The following is a 16,679-nucleotide window of genomic DNA, read 5'->3' as shown; positions in this document are numbered from 1 at the left end:
GACTGTGTCAAAATGAGCCCTGAGGAATATTAGAGACTGTGTGGGCACCAACTGGCTCTTCTCTGTATTCAGCAACATCCTGAACTCAAGAAGGGTCGAGATGACATGGGCCCTGTGCTGAAGCAGCTGTTCTCCGTGCTGGGATAGTAGGAGCAAGTCGTCTAGGTAATAGCGCAGGCAAATGCCTCTGGTTCTGATCAGGGCCACGACCGCCAACAAGACTTTTGTAAACACACGAGGCGATGTTGAAAGCCCAAAAGGGAAGGCATATGAACTGTAGATGCCTTTGGTCCACAGCAAACGGGAGGAACCTCTGAAAATCTTTTGCAATGGGCACATGAAATTATGCTTCCTTCAGATCTATAGACAGGAGCCAATCGCCTGGTTGAATTGCAAACAGCGTCTCCATCTTGAAATTTGACTTCCTGATAAAGGAGTTTAGATGGGTAAGATCTATGAGGACCTCCAAGCCCTGTTTCTTTTCTGGAACAAAAAGAGAGGTGAATACATGCCCTGAAATTCTTCACCCTCCGGAACCGGCACAACAGCACACTGTGCCAGAAGAGAGTCCACGTAGGACAGCAGGATTTGCCCAGGATTTTGTCCAGAATGTGGAAGGGTCATAGGGATGAACTTGAGATGAGGAGGGCTCTTGAATGCCCCAAGCATGCCTTGAAGATATAGTGCTGATGGTCCAGAATCCTGGATTGAAGCCACCCAGACATGCCAAAAATGGCGAAGGCATGCCCCCACCTGGCCTGCCTGAGCGGGTCCAATCTCAAAAGGACTTTGTAGCCTCCTGCCCTCCAGAGGTCAAGCACTTGGAGGACTTCTGAAAAGATGACCGGATTATCCTCCAGCTTCTCTTGAATTCGCGGCCCAGCTTGAGGAGAGTGATCCTTGCTCGTTCCAAGCCTTGACTTCTGTGCTGAGCCCTCTTCTGGCCTAGCAGACGCCGATCCTGGGGCAGGAAACTGGACCTCCTGCCAGTAGCCCGGGCTATAACACTGTCCAGTTTGTTCCCAAAGAGGGAGGAACCCTCAAATGGAATCTTGCACCATGCCTGCTTAGAGGCCAGAACAGCCAACCAGGGCCGAAACCACAACGCACATTTGGCTGTAACTGAGCACAGAATAACCTGAGCCAGCAGATGGGTAAGGTCGATCAAGGCCTCTCCCGGAAAGGCAGATGCCAACCTCAGCTCCCAAATGGCTGAATTCCTGGCCACCTCTTCCAGAACTCCTCTGAGAGCTGCATCCACGTCATCTGACCACACTTCCATAGCTTTGGATATATGGCTATTACTTTTTCACATAGGGCCAGGCAGGTTTGGACAGTTTTTTTCCCTTAATTTTAATAAATTAAATCAGAGTTTAAAAACTGCATTTTGTGTTTACTTGGGTTATCTTTGTGCAATATTAAAAATTGTTTGATGGCCTGAATCCTTTAAGTGTGACAAATATATAAAAAAAATCAGGAAGGGAACAAATACTTTTTCACAGCACTGTATGTTTATTATTTTACATCCTGCAGTTCTCCATTAAGCCCAGAAACCTCATACAAAAGCAGAGGGGTTGGCTGGGGCAGAGTGTCTTGAGTTTGTCCAGAAGGAAAGTCTTGCACAGGGCCATTTCCAAGTTACAAGCCCAGAAACACTAAATAATGACATGGTTCCAGCTGTGGTTTCTAGAGCTTAAGGGTCTACCTGTAGTATTTGCACAGTCCATTGGACAGTTTCTGAGCACGACTGTTCCTTCAGAAGGCCATCCAGATATCCCACTATCGGGATGCCCTGAGAGTGAAGCAGAGCAAGAACAGTGGCTAACACCTTAGTGAAGGCTCAAGGCACAGTGGACTGGCTAAAAGGAAGGGTAATCAACTGGTAATGTTGCATGTGCACAGAAAAATGCACTTTGATGCAGTGTTGATGTGCCAGGAATATGGGAACATGCAAGTAAGCATCCAAATGGAGAATCTTCAAAGCCATAATAGAGAGTTCATTTTTTGTGTGAGCTGCAACACTCCTTAGTGTTCCCTACCCTGTAACTCCTTTAATGAAGTAATTCTCAACTATGTCAATTTTTACAGACAAATTGTGGCCATAGCTTCACCCCAAGCATGCTTCCACGTCCTCTCCTCTTATTGAGTGGACTGTCGCCATTGTGGACCTGTCTACGCTTTAAGGAACTCCTCCACCATAGGGTTGTTATAATCGGACTTTGTCTCTGTTGAGGACATCCCTGTGTTTAAAGACCCAGCGGATAAAAGGCTAGAAGCTCGTTATAAGACCCATGCAAACATGTCCATCTGCCAGCCCTTAGCTGTCTGGTCCAAGGTTATGTGTTGGGATTGTGGATATATCCTAACAGATCCTTCAGTCTTCCAGCAACTGGAGCTCATGCCCTACCCTATAGTGTTGACAAGGCTTGTGGATATTAAATGCCAAATATCCGGAATGGGCCTCTTTTTGGTACGCATGTGGAGGACCCTTTGCCTCATACATTGGTCTGCAAAACGTCAGTGCAAGAAACACCTCTTGTGTATGCCCTTTGATGGTGAAAATCTTCATCGCGAAACCCTGGACAAATTTATCAAGGAGATAAATCGGACGTGAAGAGTACCCTTTTGCCCAGAGAAAAAAAAATTGAGATACCTCAACCGAGAAATGTTTCTAGAAAAAAAACAAACCTATCAACAGACTGAGGCATTCTGGGAGTAACAGGAGTTATACTGGGCTATTCCAATGTCTTGAAGGCAGCAGAATTACTCTAGAACTAAAAGCATTTTTTTTGGATAGAGTAAGGGAGGGTTAAAACCCGTTTTTTTTTCCCCTATTTTTGTCATCTGTATCCCACTGGGGAAATTTCACTTCCTGTCCCATAGCCAAAACAGGAATCGCTGGTGTTCCCCAGAGTTCCCAAAATGAATGTCCCCATTGGAAGATTTCCCCTCTATTGCGGTTATGCGATAACCCTAAATTTGTGATTTTCGTAGAATTATTGATTTATCTGTTGAATGCATGCCCTTTAAGTATTTTACTCACTTTGTAACTGTTGTTTGGCATTTCATGCTATTGCCAAGTCTGTGATCTACAAGCACCCACAGATTCTTTTCCATTTTTTATTATCCTATGGAAGCCCCACCTAATGGGTATTTTTCATGAGTATTTTTGGCACTCAAGTGCATAACTTTAATATATTTCTCAATATTGAACCACATCTGCCATGTAGCTGCTCAACTCCTTATTTTACTAAGGTCTTCCTGTAATGATGCTACATCCTGTGAAGAAGTTATTTCCCTGCATAATCTGTTATCATCAAACACTGAAATTGAGCTCTATATCATTAACAAACAAACTGAACTGCATTGGGCCCAAGACAGAAACCTGGGGCCCAACACTCACAACTTTAGAACATTAAGAGAATGAGTCATTTATCACTACTCTTTTGGCCCATTCATGTAACCAGTTTCCTATCAACGTATGTACAATTTCACCAACTTCAACAGACCTCATTTTATAGATGAAATGGTTATGAAGTACAGTATCAAACACCTTTGCAAAATCTAAACTGCATCCACTGCATTTCCACCAGCCAATTTCTCACTTTCTTTTCATAGAACGACAACAGTAGATATATTCACAAAGTTTAGAAACTTCAGATTTATAGAAGCTAGAAATAATTGAATTATAACATGGAAATTAATATATAATTTACAATTTTAGGGCTTCAGTTCCACCATTTGAAGTGAACGTTGGCTCCACAGCGGCATGGAGCAGTGGCGCTTTCTAGATATTGTATCAGTTGATCATTCCAGGTGCCTAATGGACACAGAATTATAAGGGTGTATTACTTTTAACACTTTTAGGGATTTTATTAATAAACTTACTGCACTATGATGGTTTCCCTGGTCTGTCTTAAGTTACCATATGAGAACACGGAGTTAACCTGTTTCTATAAAGCAGGCATGTCCAAAGTCTGGCCCGCGGGCCATTTACGGCCCGGGGGTCGGTTTAATACGGCCCTCCAACAGCCCTCCCTGCTCTGTGTAATGTGGCCCTCCCTTCTATGGCAGACAGTCTTCTGCTTGAGAGCAAAGGGCAGTGCGCATGCCTGACTGCGGCGCGTTCTCCCTGGTCTGTGTAAATGCGGCTGTCGCATCGCCCTCCCTTCTGTGGCAGACAGTCTTCTGCTTGAGAGCAGTGCGCATGCGTGACTGCGCCGCGCTGGGAGCGACAGAGGGTGGTGACGTCAGGGCCGGGCTTCCAGCGTGAAGTGTGTTTCTCTTCCCCTCCCGGCTGCCGAGCAGAGACTTCAGCTCCAGCTACCTTTTTCACCCTTCACATTAGTGCAGGTAAGTTTTTTTTTAATTTATTTTCAATACATTGTGAAAACTCAGCTGTCAGTTGATCTTAATGTTATGAAATGAAAAGTATGTCGTTTGCAATTAACTTGGCATAAAATAATTTATTTGCATTTAATTGTAATGGTTCAAAGAATGTTCGGAAAAATGTTCGGCCCTCCACCATGTTCACTTCATCCAATCTGGCCCTCTTTGAAAAAAGTTTGGACACCCCTGCTATAAAGTCTCTGGAGGCTATGCAAGTCAAGGAGAGTGGAGTCTACCAGTGGAAAAGAATTGAATACTAGCTCATATTAACCTACTTATGAAAAAATAAATGTTGGTGAGTGAGAACCCCACTGCGGGCACATGGAGGAGCACTGGAGGTTGTCAGAGAAGTATACAGAGCACAAGACTTTATGGACTAATTCAGCACTTTATTTAACAGCAATTAATGCACTTTGCTTATATTTGCACATTTATACGGGTTTGCAGTTCTGATTTTTTTTTTATACATTGAGATATATGAGTAGTTTTCCAGTAATGGTAATAGGTGTTGCTCTCTTTTTGAATGTATTATTTAGTTATTACAGTGTATAATTGTACACATTTTGGGGCAGAACACAGACATCTTCACAAAGTAATTTATTTTGATGAAATTATTTTGGAATTTAAATAGTTTCTCACACACAGCACAGGTGGTTTTGTTTGTATTTAAGAAAAATATACTTACCTTACTTTCTGGCTTCTGGCAGGTTTATACAAACAAAGGTTTTATCATCACTTGGTCTTGTGCCCATCACAAGATCCTGGGAAAGTTGAGGGTTTGAAATACCGTCTTGGGATTGTGAACTTTTCAAAGATCCTGCTGTGAGCCCAAGTGATATCACCAACAGGAAGCGATCAGAATACTAAGGTAAGTATTTTTAGCTTCTTTTTTTTTTCATTAGCATTTTTTTAAAACTATAGCTTGCTGTGTGTCTCTACTGGTAAAGTCTTCTCTCACTTTCTGTGTGGTCTTCGGGACAGACAGCAGTGAAAATTCTATTCAGTACAACAGGAAGGTTAAAACTGCTGTCTAGGATGCACAGCTCTTTGGGTCTCACCAACAAAATGCATGAGTTTAAACAGCTTCTGTACAGGAATAGCTCTAAGTAACTGCTAACCACAATGCTGATTTGGTCCACACCTACAGAAATCATTTAATGGTCTTACCAAAAAAAGGATTCCATCAATTGTCTTGTCTTACACAATTTGTTCAATAATGTCACGGAATGTCATGTAAAATGTATTATGTGCTAACAAATCATATTATACAGAGCAAGCTAAACAGAAAAATGCTTGACATTTGGTTTAGAAACCGCTTTTTTAAAATCAAATTCTGTGTTACAAATTACTTTGGAAAGGGAGATAAAAATTCCAATATACCAGTTCCCTTTGTTGAGAAACATTTATGTTTGGAGTCTAACAGAAAAGTATCTTTTCACATTGCCAAGTTGGGTCTGCCTGTCCCTTTCTCAGGCGGAGCCAATCGAACCCTCCACTCTGCTCTATAGAGCAGCAGGTGTAAATGGACTCTTTTCTGTTTATACCCACCTAGCTTTTACACCCAATCCGATCTGATAAAAACAGACAGAAGGTGATCCATTCCCCTCCATCTGAGTGCAGCCGATCCATTTACATCTGACTGCCCATACAGCAAAGCAGGCTGTGTCCGTGTCCACTCTGCATAAATGGTGCGTACACAGACCTGTCATCTACCTGCTCAGTGGACAGATCCCTCGCTGAGCAAGCGGATTACAGGTTGACTCTGCCCCATGTGAAAGGAGCCTAACCAATCAGACAAGAACTCCAGGGACCTAAATGCTTCATTAAACCTGTGCTAGAAAAGGGATGACATTAGGGGAAACGTATCATTGCCAGTTGTCATGAAAACAAGCATAGGATTGGGAATGTAGCAGCTTTGTCCAGTTTTCATAAGAAAAATGTCTACTTGCACCAATCCTGGTAACCGGAGACCTTGATGGAAGATTTGGTAAGTCATCAAGATTGCACTGAATGCCAACAGATCTGTACAGGGGTTTTAGATTCGTTTGCAAGTTCTTATCTTTTGTTCCCATTGGTTTATTTAGCTGTGTAGACTGATGTACTTGTCCTGGAAAATAGTCTATTGAGGTACCAATTGTTCGTGTAGCTTGTGATCTATAATGTTTACATTTGTAAAGAACAGCCTTGTCAAATTGTTGTCCTGGATTTTTATATGAATGGGCAGAAGTTGCTGCAGACTGGGTTGTCCTTAAATCCAAACAATGACTTTTAGGATTCAATGGCATATCTAGTTCAACAGGCATGGAGAAAGCAGTTGAAGTGAATGGCATATTGACTGTGGTAGATGTATCAGCTTCAGAGTGTGAAGTGGGATTATCCTTTTTTTTCCTTTTTCGAGTTGGTAATTCTATTTTTTCTTGAGGGAATACAGTAGGGATGGCATCCTTTTTTAAAAAAGTCACCATACCTCGAATCTCATATGCATCTAGGGAAAAATGTTGTGAACAAATGCGATAAGTACCTTTTGAACTATTAAAAATTTTATGGCAAAACTCATCCAGGTCACCAAAGTCCTGATTAATGTGCAACAGCCATGTTTTTATGATTTCCATGTCCTTTGGAAATACGTGAAGAGCGACATCTGGATCCTTCTTTCTCCACCGAAAAGAACATCCTTCCACAATGCAGTTGGGCATTCTGAGAGAAAAAAAAACCCATACAATGTAATAAAAGTATGAAACAATAAAATTATGATAAATTCCCACTCTTGGCTGGACAGACACGTTAGTCTTTTTTTAGAGCTTATTAGCACAAAAATGGTTAACGGGTATTTGCCATGATTTTGTTAACATTTAGTTTTCTGGGTTGCCACCATGTGAATAAAACTGATGCAGGTGACTGTACAGCCGCCTGATCACTTTAATGTAGCAGTAAACATGGCACCCTCCCTCCCCCTCTAACCATATGTTTCCAAGGATCACTTTTAACTCCTTTAGAGCTTGGGACATCCAAGAAAAAAAAAAACCCTTCAGGATGCTGAGTGGTGGGAGACCAGGAATGTGCCAATCCTCAACCTCCCCTATGACGTCTGAATGCAGAAGCCCTCTACCCTGAGCAAGTCTGGGTTCTGAGCTGTCAGAACTCGGCCAGCTGTGTCTTCAAATATCAGATCAAGCACAGTTATAGGTCGATCTGCTTATATTGAATGCAGGGGGGGGGGGGGGGGGAGATTGGGGGCATCAAGGGTATAATAGGCTATAAAGAGTAACTGTTACACAAAATGTGCAATTCAGGCATGCACTCCTGGCTCAGTTTTGGGGGGGGGGCTTCTTTTATAATCTAGTGATCTTAAGGCTCCACTACGTGATGACTCCCTGCCTAAAGATTTGTCCACTATTTATAAGCAGTTGTTTGTCGACGTGGGTTGGTTGCTTACACCGTGCGGAAATACCTGGCTTGTGGGTGCCCCCAATTTGGACAATGATGATTGGTATTATGTGTGGGAAGCCCCTTTTACTAGATTATTGTGTCAGCTAAGAATCATCTAAGCCACTATAACTTCCTGCAAAGGATCTACCTGACTCCGGCACAGTTGGCTACGGTGTATAGCTCCCAATCCTCCGATGTGGGTGGTGCACCTCCCCCAATGCCAATTTCATACATATCTTTTGAAATTGTCCAGAAATTCAAACCGTAGCAAGCCCTGTGCTATGAAGGCGTGTGTGTGTGTGTGTTACATTAAGGTAAAAAAACACCTAGACTTAACGACTTTCAATCCAAAAGCAAAAATGTATTATATTGCAACTTACTAATTCTTAGATGTTGTGGCTACATAATTTTTTTTTTATGCTTTTTTATTTTCCCTCTTTTTCAACTGATGATCCAGACAGTAACACACCTCCTGCATTGGAGTGCATAGACCCTGGAAGGAGGAGTAAGAGACACCTTTGGGTAGCAGCACTGTCAGTCTGGGAGGGGGGGGGGGGATTATAATGTGATTATGTACACTAATTTTAATTCAACTGAGTTTAATTTTTACACACACACACACTTCCTTTATCCTGTCCATCTGAATATTAATCCGTTCTTCTCCACCCTGCCACTGTATGTAACCAGTACCTTACCCCTTCACTTCCTCCTCCTACTGCATATGATATGTATGTTAAAGTGGAACAAAATTTTATTTTATTTCAGGTACTTATATAGCACCCTTAATTTACACAGTTCTTTACATATATATATTGTACATTCACATCAGTCCCTAACCCTCAAAGGGTACATTCACACATACATATACTAGGGCCAATTTAGACAGGATCCAATTAACCTACCAGCATGTCTTTGGAGTGTGGGAGGAAACATTTTCAGCCAAGGAAGCTCCCTTCTTAGCCTCTGTTTGATCTGCAACTGCCATGGTGCTGCACATGTGATCAGCTATGACACTAGCCATCTGATGGTTTGACAGTTTACTTGCGAGAACATGCAAATGTAACATTTATCATTCTCAGAATGCCAGGAATATACCTGTTTTTATAACTGTTAAATTGATGGGTTTACACCAAACCCGACTTTGAAAGTCAGATGACAAGCCGATTTCAGGTGCGATTTGCAAGATCTGACACAGATGTCTATGCAAATTGCACCAAAATAGTGCATGTACTACTTTAGAAATCGGTGCGGCTATGACTGCTGTAATTGTGGATAATAGGGTGCGATTTGGCATGTAATTTGCAAGTCGCACGGCATGCAAATTGCATGCCAATTCGCATCCAGTGTGACCACGGACTTAGTTCTGTTTTATTACATCTAGTGCACCTTTACCGAGTTCTATGTTTAACTCCCTCAGTACTGGCATGTTTCTTCATTTCCAAAAAATTGTGGCATAAAAATCAAAAACAAAATATGAGATCACATTGGCTGCATTCCAAAACAAAATTTTATTTTGGGGGTTTTCATACTATTCTGGCATTTTCTCTTATTTACTAAGTAAAAAAAACAAAAACAAAAAACAGTGGTTATTAAATACCACCAAAAGAAAACTACTTGTCTCAAAACAATAATACAGGCGTACCTCGGTTTACACATTTTATTTGTTCTGCAGGATTTTTCGTATTGTGAAACATTTGTAAACCGAAACGTGGTTTCCCATAGGAATGCATTGAAAACCAATTAATCCGTTCCAGAGGTCAGAAAAAAGTAAAAAAAAAAAAAAAAAGTCTTATCTGTTCAAAACTCTTTATAAGGTGCAGTTTAAAGGCATAAATACTGTACAGGGACATGATTAAAAATGAATTTGTAAATGCACTGAAAACCAATTAATGCGTTCCAGAGGTCAGAAAAAAGTCAAATAAAGTCTTATCTGTTCAAAACTCTTTATAAAGTGCACTTTAAAAGGCATAGTACTGTACAGGGACATGATTAAAAAATAAATTTGTAAATGCATTGAAAACCAATTAAACCGTTCGCATTCCAAAAAAAACAAAAAAAAAAACAAAACAAAAAAAAAAAAAAAACATAAACCGAGGCATTATTTTCAATGGATTTTCATAATCCGAAAATGACGTTAACTGAGGCATTCGTATACCAAGGTACGCCTGTATTATAAAACTCATTTGGGTACAGCCTTGCATGACGGAGTAATTGTCGGTCAAACTATCACAGCACTGAAAATGGCATGGTAATAAAGGGGTATTACAGGCATGGTACTCAAATGATTAAACTTTACAGGTCCTCGCCTATCAGGATAAATGTGTCTGCAAAGGTCTACTGTAAACCTTTTTTTTTCATTCTTTGTGATTCCCTGTGAATGTGAAATAAAGGACCACTGGGGTTAATGTACTAAAACTGGAGAGCGCAAAATCTGGTGCACTTCTGCATAAAAACCAATCAGCCTCCAGGTTTTCTTGCCAGGGTTTAACTGAACAAACAGGTTAGAAGCTGATTGGCTACCATGCACAGGTGAACCAGTGCCCCACTGTTCCAGCACAGACAGATATGGCCTGTTGTCAGTCTGAGAGCAATGAATGATTACAGGCCATGTAGGTTTACATTTAACCCCATCCTACAGAGTGTACATATATAAACATCCTATTGGAGAAGGGGTTATATCAGGATGATGATTGCAGCTGCAGCCATGATCCTGGTATCGCATTTTACAGATGGCAACTAGCTTTCAGGTAAAAGTGATCCAGGTGGCTATACAGCACCCCTCAATCACTTTTACAGGGCTTGAAAAGGGGCCTCCCACTGCTGTTCCAGAGCTCTCCCATCCCACCAAGGACCGCTGCAAGCAGCTAGGTTGGCTGAGCACAGAGAAAGATGAACATCTGTTCTTCCCCCTCCTCTGTAATGAATAAAGCCAAATACGTCAAGGATTTTGCCACCTCTGGTTTTGGATATTTGTCTTTCTGGCCGATACCTGCCAGGGAGCCAGCCAATCAAACCGATCTGTGTTCTGTGATCGACTAGTTGCCTTGGAGGGCAGAGGGGGGATCTCCATTTTTTTTTATCTACAGGGCCTCTGCATTCAGAAATGATATGTTTAGGGGTTCTAGGTAAATTTCTAGCAAAAGAGTTACTGATTTTAACTGCTTCCTGACTGTCCTATAGCAGAAACACTGCTACAGGGCAGCACGGATGTGCAAAACCACACATATATAATCCTGTGATTTGCATTTCCGGGTAAGGGGTGTGTGCTCCCTACCCGTGCTGCTATTGGCTCCTCGGTATGTCCATCACCGGGTCCCAGTCACCGATTCTCAGCCAGGACTCTGTGATTATTGGTGGAGCTGACGGGAAAGGTCTGTATGTGAACAATACAGATCTCTCCCGTCAGCATGAAAATGCTGCTTTGCATTGCTCTGCACAGCAGAGCAATACAAAGCAGCTTGCCTACATAACTGGATTTAACCCTTTGATCACCCCAGATGTTAACCCCTTCCTGTCCAGTGTCATTAGTACAGTGTCAGTGCTTTTCAATAGCGCTGATCACTATATTAGTGCAACTGGGGATGTCAGTGGCAGTTAAGAAATGATCAGTCTAAAAATCGAATGGTAGGTGTATTGTAACACTGAGAGACAGAATAGCAACACAAAATTCAAAAGAAATGCATGTCTAACAAATTATGCACTGATTTGCATGTTCATGAGGGAAAGAAGTATTTGATCCCCTTCACAAAACATGACTTAGCACTTGGTGGCAAATCCCTTGTTAGCAATCAGAGAGGTCAGACGTTTCCTGTAGTTGGCCACCAGGTTTGCACACATCTCAGGAGGGATTTTGGCCCACTTCTCTTGGCAGATCCTCTCCAAGTTCTTAAGGTTTGGTGGCTGATGTTTGGCAACTCGAACTTTCAGCTCCCTCCACAGATTTTCAATCGGATTAAGGTCTGGAGACTGGCTAGGCCACTCCAGGACCTTAATGTGCTTCTTCTTGAGCCTCTCCTTTGTTGCCTTGGCCATGTGTTTTGGGTCATTGTCATTCTGGAACACCCATCCACGACCCATTTTCAATGCCCTGGCTGAGGGAAGAAGGTTCTCACCCAAGATTTGACAGTACATTGCGTCACAATCCTGCACACAGGGAGAAGTGCGGTTCTTCATTTTACCCCAAACTTCAGCATTTTGGTATTTCTCTTAAACTCCTATGCAAACACCTGAGGGGGGAGGGGTGCACACAAAGCCAGGCACAGGCTCACTGTATTGAGAAGGCTTCATGTATCTCATCATTCCCCTCCCTCAGGAATGCAACCAGCGTATGATGCCGAGTCTCTGCCTAACAATTCTTTGCCAAATAAGGCTTGGCTTGTCCATTGTGGGCAGAGATTTTGAGTAGGAAAAAGAAGTGTTCGTTGTGTTTAAATCAGACAAGTGAGGACGTTGGCTCTGTACCATCTAGCTGACCAAGAATCTTGTTGGACCATCGCAACTAAGTGCAAGACCAAAAATCCTTTTTTTTAGCTCATCAGACTTGAAACTGCTTAACCCCAGACATTTATTTGGCAAGTACTTATTTCCCTAAACTTCTGTTATCTGTTTGCTGTGCTCTGTATACATGTGTGTGTGTATGTATATATATATATATATATATATATATATATATATATATATATATATATATATATATATATACACACACACACACACACACACACACACACATATACATACTGGTTACATCTTCTGTCTGTAAATATTCGTACTGCACCCTTTTAACCTTTTGGTAATAAATCTTACTTTCTGAAAGTGTTGAATTGTTTCTATAGCTCCTAATTGCAATTTACGAATCCCTGCCTCTAAAAAGAACGCCACTATGAGTGTTTAACCCTCTGTATAACCGGTCTGTAGAGATAGCGGTATACTGTCAATTAACCAATCATCCTAGTGTATTGCTGAGTTTCCTCTTTCTCTGTATAAAAAGGAGGTGGTGGCAGTGTGAAGGGTTAATTGCTTAATTAACCTGACCCAGTAACAAGCGCATTCAAGCTGCCCGTACATCGATCTGTGGTCCATTAGCTGGAAAATCGTTGTGCAGGGTGCAGCTGGGTGTGGCATTGTTACATACGTGACAGCGCGGTTGTAGATTGGCTAGTCCTTCGGGCTGGGGTCTGACGCCGCGTCCATCACACATTGCCCCATCCATCATCCCTTTGATGTAGTGCAGTTGTCCTGTCCCCTTAGCAGAAAAACACCCCCAAAGCAGAATGTTTCCACCACCATGTTTGACAGTTGGGATGGTATTCTTGGGGTCATAGGCAGCATTCCTCCTTCTCGGAGAGTTGAGTTGATGCCAAAGAGCTCGATTTTGGTCTTATCTGAAAACAACACTTTCAACCAGTTCTCCTCTGCATTATTCAGATGTTCAGTGGCAAACTTCAGACGGGCCTGCATGTGCTTTCTTGAGCAGAGGGACCTTGGGGGCACTGCAGGATTTCAATCCTTGTCAGCGTAGTGTGTTACCAATTGTTTTCCTGGTGACTGTGGTCCCAGCTGCCTGGAGATCATTGACAAGATCCTCCCGTGTAGTTCTGGGATGATTCCTCACTGTTCTCATGATCATTGACACTCCACAAGGTGAGATCTTGCATGGTGCACCAGACCTAGGGAGACTGACAGTTGTTTTCTCTTTCTTCCATTTGCGAATGATTGCACCAACTGTAGTCACCTTCTCACCAAGCTGCTTGGCAATAGTTTGGTAGCCAAGTCCAGCCTTGTGTAGGTCTACAATCTTGTCCCTGACATCCTTGGACAGCTCTTTGGTCTTTGCCATGGTGGAGAGTTTGGAATTTGATTGTTTGATTGCTCCTGTGGACAGGTGTCTTTTATACATGTAACAAATGAGAATATCAGCACTCCCTTTAAGAGACTGCTTCTAATCTCAGCTTGTTACCTGTATGAAACACACCTGGTAGCCAGAAATCCTGCTGAATGATAGGGGATCAAATACTTATTTCACTCATGAACAGGCAAATCAGTGCATCATTTGTTAGACATGGATTTCTTTTGAATTTTTTGTTGCTATTCTATCTCTGTGTTACAATACACCTACCATTTGATGTTTAGACTGATCATTTCTTTGTGAGTGGGCAAACATTCAAAATTAGCAGGGGATCAAATATTTATTTCCTTCACTGTAAGGGAACGTTGTCCCAGTACAGACAGACATGGCCTGCTATCAGTGTGAGAGCAATGAATGATTACAGGACATGTGGACTTGTACCACACACCATACCCTAGTGATGAGCCAAGAAGTCAATTTTTATTCATAGAGAGTCAGTATTAGAAGCCTCACTTCTGTGTTTACACTGAGCAGCTTCCATCTGAAGCTTCTAACACTAATCCCAACAGACCACCAGCAGTACAGAGTAATGACAATGCCCTTTGATTTCCTATCAGCAGCCATGTGTGCAGGTCTGTATAGGACAAGAAGCCAACAACATAACATGCGAGGAATACCACCCGCAATCCCCCGTGCTTACCTCTCACCTCCTTCATCGGCCTCCTGTACCGGGACTGATACACAGCGAGACCACGCCCATCTACAATGCCTGCTACCGCCCATTCAGATTTACCGCGCCCCACCTCTCATCATTGACACGCCTCTACACTATCAGTGGACAGTATTCTCCGCCTCTCCACTCCCCTTTCCTCTGATTGCTCCTTCCCTCTTCTCTAACATCAACTCCTCTTTCCGCCCCTCCACTGACAGCCAATTCCTATTCTGAATCTCCTCACTCATAGTCACTCCCCTTACCGCACAGAAATTACCACGCCCTTTCCCTAATAGACACTCCTCTTCCTCTACTGCCCAACTGATAACCACTCCCCTTCTCGGACCTTCCGCTTTGATTGTTCACCTTACTCCATTCCGCCCTCTTGCTAATGTTCCCGCCTCTTTCCGCTGATAATCACTTCCCACCAGCACAAGTCTGTTGCATTGCCACGCCTCAATGACAAGCCTCTCCTTACCGATTCCAGTAAGACCCGCCCCTCCAGGTGCCCAGTTTCCGGGTAGTGTTGGTGCTCTGTAGTGCAGTGAGGTCAGAGCGCTCCGGTCAGGCCAATCAGTGAGGAGCACACTCAGATCACTAGGAGTAGACGTGAGCCCGCGGAATGTGCAAGAAGATGAGAGGTCCTGTCAGGGCGGTGTACGGAGATGAGCCCACTGGGGGCGGAACACTCAATGACCAACCAGTTCAACTCTGCACCAATCTCTGCACACATGTACAAGAATGCATTTCTGGCCAGAAAACTACTTAAAACCCCCAAAACATGTTATATTTCCTGAAAGCAGAGGCCCTGGAGAATAAAAAGGTAGTGGTTGCAATTTTGTAGGCTATGTGATATTTGCGCAACTGTTAATCAAACGCATAATTTTCAGGACTAAAAAAAGTTTTTAGTGCCAACGTATAGGATATACAGTTGCAAGAAAAAGTATGTGAACCCCTTGGGATTACGTGGAGTTTTGCATGAAGTGGGCATAAAATGTTCTCTGAACGTCATCTAAGACACAACAATAGAAGAACACAGTCTGCTGAACATAATACTACACAAACATTAGATGTTGCCATGGTTTAATTGCACATAACATGTAAACATTCACAGTGCAGGGAGGAAAAAGTATGTGAACCTTTGGACTTAATAACTGGTTGACCCTCCTTTGGCAGCAATAACCTCAACCAAACGTTTCCTGTAGTTGCAGATCAGACCTGCACAACGATCTGGAGTCATTTTGGACCACTCCTCTTCACAAAACTGTTTCAGTGTAGCAATATTCTTGGGATGTCTGGTGTGAATCGCTCTCTTAAGGTCATGCCACAGCATTTCAATCAGGTTGAGGTCAGAACTCTGACTGGGCCACTCCAGAAGGCGTATTCTGTGCTGTTGCAGCCATTGTTTTGTTGAATTACTTGTATGCTTTGGGTCATTGTCCTGTTGCATCACCCATCCTCTGCCGAGCTTCAATTGGCGGACAGATGGTCGTACGTTTTCCTGCAAAATGTCTTGATAAACTCTGGAATTCATTTTCCCATCAATGACAACAATCCGTCCAGGCCCTGAGGCAGCAAAGCAGCCCCAAACCATGATGCTCCCTCCGCCATGTTTTACAGTGGGGATGAGGCGTTGACGTTGGTGTGTTGTGCCTTTTTTTCTCCACACATAGTGTTGTGTGTTCTTCCCAAACAACTCAATCTTGGTTTCATCTGTCCACAGTATATTTTGCCAGTAGTGCTGTGGAACATCCAGGTGCTCTTTTGCAAACTTCAAACGTGCTGCAATATTCTTTTTGGACAGCGATGGCTTCCTCCGTGGTGTCCTCCCATGTACTCCATTCTTGTTTAATGTTTTCCTTATTGTAGATGTGTCAACAAAAATGTTAGCATGTGCCAGAGATTTCTGTAGGTCTTTAGCTGACACTCTGGGATTCTTCTTTACCTCATGCAGCATTCTGCGCTGTGCTCTTGCAGTCATTTTTACAGGACGACCACGCCTAGGAAGAGTAGCAACAGTGCTAAACTTTCTCCATTTGTAGACTGTCTTACCGTGGACACGTGAACATCAAGGCTTTTGGAGATACTTTTGTAACCCTTTCCAGCTTCATGCAAGTCAACAATTCTTGATCGTAGGTCTTCTGAGAGCTCTTTTCTGTGAGGCATGGTTCACATCAGACAGTGCTTCTTGAAACCAGTAAACCCAAAAAAGGTGTGTGTTTTTTAAGGGCAGGACAGCTGTCAGCAACACATCCAATATCATCACACTGATTGGAGTCAAGGTTGGCTCACTCTTTGCTC

At 42.8% G+C, this 16,679-nt stretch overlaps 2 protein-coding genes across 3 annotated transcripts in view; one reads left to right on the top strand and one right to left on the bottom strand.

Moving 5' to 3' along the window:
* Positions 1-4,757: 4,757 nt before the first annotated feature.
* On the bottom strand, positions 4,758-15,031 carry LOC149450866 (uncharacterized). 2 transcript variants are annotated; one of them, XM_089691502.1, is made up of 2 exons: positions 14,857-15,031; positions 4,758-7,086 (listed from the first exon to the last, which is right to left on the bottom strand). In XM_089691502.1, the coding sequence occupies exon 2, from the start codon at positions 7,083-7,085 to the stop codon at positions 6,255-6,257; it is 831 nt and encodes a 276-aa protein (XP_089547628.1). In that variant the 5' UTR covers position 7,086; positions 14,857-15,031; the 3' UTR covers positions 4,758-6,254. The 2 variants fall into 2 exon arrangements, with proteins under 2 accessions (XP_089547628.1, XP_089547627.1); XM_089691501.1 differs by lacking the exon at positions 14,857-15,031 and adding an exon at positions 14,367-14,711.
* LOC149450865 (hydroperoxide isomerase ALOXE3-like) overlaps positions 5,138-16,679 on the top strand; it is a 204,431-nt gene continuing 192,889 nt past the window's right edge. Inside the window, exon 1 of the mRNA XM_089691500.1 lies at positions 5,138-5,257. The gene's annotated coding sequence lies outside the window, so the exon portion shown is untranslated. The remainder of the gene's footprint in view (positions 5,258-16,679) is intronic.

The sequence above is a fragment of the Staurois parvus genome, unplaced genomic scaffold, assembly GCF_062004578.1.
Source record: "Staurois parvus isolate SC_StPar_1 unplaced genomic scaffold, SC_StPar_1.0 ptg000562l, whole genome shotgun sequence".
Taxonomy (NCBI): Eukaryota; Metazoa; Chordata; class Amphibia; order Anura; family Ranidae; genus Staurois; species Staurois parvus.
This window is presented reverse-complemented; position numbering and strand designations above follow the sequence as displayed.